We start from the raw sequence: 1303 nt of genomic DNA, 5'->3' as shown, positions 1-1303 counted from the left end.
TGGTATGATAACCTCTGCTAACATTTTGCTGTATACTTCTCCAGAGTCTTAGTCTCAGTCTCTGTAATTGTTTCTTGGTTTTAACACAAAGTGCATCATAGTTGACATCATTCTCTGAATGGCTTTTTGAAAGTAACAGTATATGGTAACATGATCTAGATAGCTAAATATTCTATTGTATTGTAATTTTAAGACATGGAATGCCTATGTATGAATTTGCCAAAATGACTTATTTAATACTATGTGGTTAAACATTTGGATCAATACAATCTATTATGAGTTACTTTAAAAAACACAAATGAAAATCCTTGTAAAGAAGTGTTGGTAAATCTTTCCATGCTTTAGTATAAGTTGTCTTGGTATAAATTCCAAAAGTAGGATAGTTTAGTTAAAGGGCATGAACATTTGCAAGATTATGGAATATTTTGCCAGCTTACTCAAAAAAGGTTTTACCAGTTTACATTCTCACCAATAGGCTATGTTCCAGTTTTCGTCTACCTACATCAAAACTAATTTTTAGTTTTCTTGTAAATTTGAAATTTGAACACTTTTGAGGATTTTTGGCCATTTGAATGCTTTCTTTGATAAATTGTTCACATCTTTTTTTTTTCCTCTTTGATTTGTCAAAGTCCCTTAAATATATATATATTTTAAAAAAGTATTGCCTAGTTGTTTATAATATATGCTGTAAATATTTTTCCCTATTGTGGTTTGCTTTTCAGATTTGTTTATGGTGTCTTTTTGGTCAACTAAATTATTTCATTTTTATATGTCAAGACAATTCATTTTCTGTTTCCTGTCTTCAGTATTCATGTTTAAATAATCCTTCTCTCTTCTCATATTATAAGTATTTAGTTATCTTTTCTTTCAGTAACTTTATGATTTCATTTAGTGGTAGTTACATCTGGAAATCCCAGTTTTCTTGGAAGAGATGATTTCATTTTATCCTCCATTTAAATTCACTTAGATATAATTGCCTTGCCTATTTTTGACAACCGGGCTATGGAAAATTGGGGATTATTGATGTTCGATGAGTCATTACTGTTGCTGCAACCGAATGATCAACTGACAGAAAAGAAGACCGTTATCTCATACATTGTCTCCCATGAGATTGGACATCAGGCATGTGGTAAAATGTTCTTTCTTATTTCACATAAAGATATTCTTCAACTGCTCTACTGAGAAACCCAAACAAAATGAAACAAAACAAAAAAATCCTGCTGTATACCAGAATTTTACATATCTATATGAGCTCTGGTAGCATAGTGGCTAAAGCACTTGCCTGCTAACCAGACGGCTGGCG

General features: G+C 31.4%; 1 protein-coding gene across 1 annotated transcript in view; it reads left to right on the top strand.

Annotated features, from left to right (window-relative positions):
- The window catches only part of LVRN (laeverin), a 100876-nt gene that overhangs the window by 71056 nt on the left and 28517 nt on the right, over positions 1-1303 (top strand). The window contains exon 5 of the mRNA XM_007954527.1: positions 968-1122. Coding sequence (XP_007952718.1) covers positions 968-1122 — 155 coding nt within the window. The remainder of the gene's footprint in view (positions 1-967; positions 1123-1303) is intronic.

This window comes from Orycteropus afer, unplaced genomic scaffold, assembly GCF_000298275.1.
Source record: "Orycteropus afer afer isolate SDZICR_OR568_19922 unplaced genomic scaffold, OryAfe1.0 scaffold00464, whole genome shotgun sequence".
NCBI classification, from domain to species: Eukaryota; Metazoa; Chordata; class Mammalia; order Tubulidentata; family Orycteropodidae; genus Orycteropus; species Orycteropus afer.
This window is presented reverse-complemented; position numbering and strand designations above follow the sequence as displayed.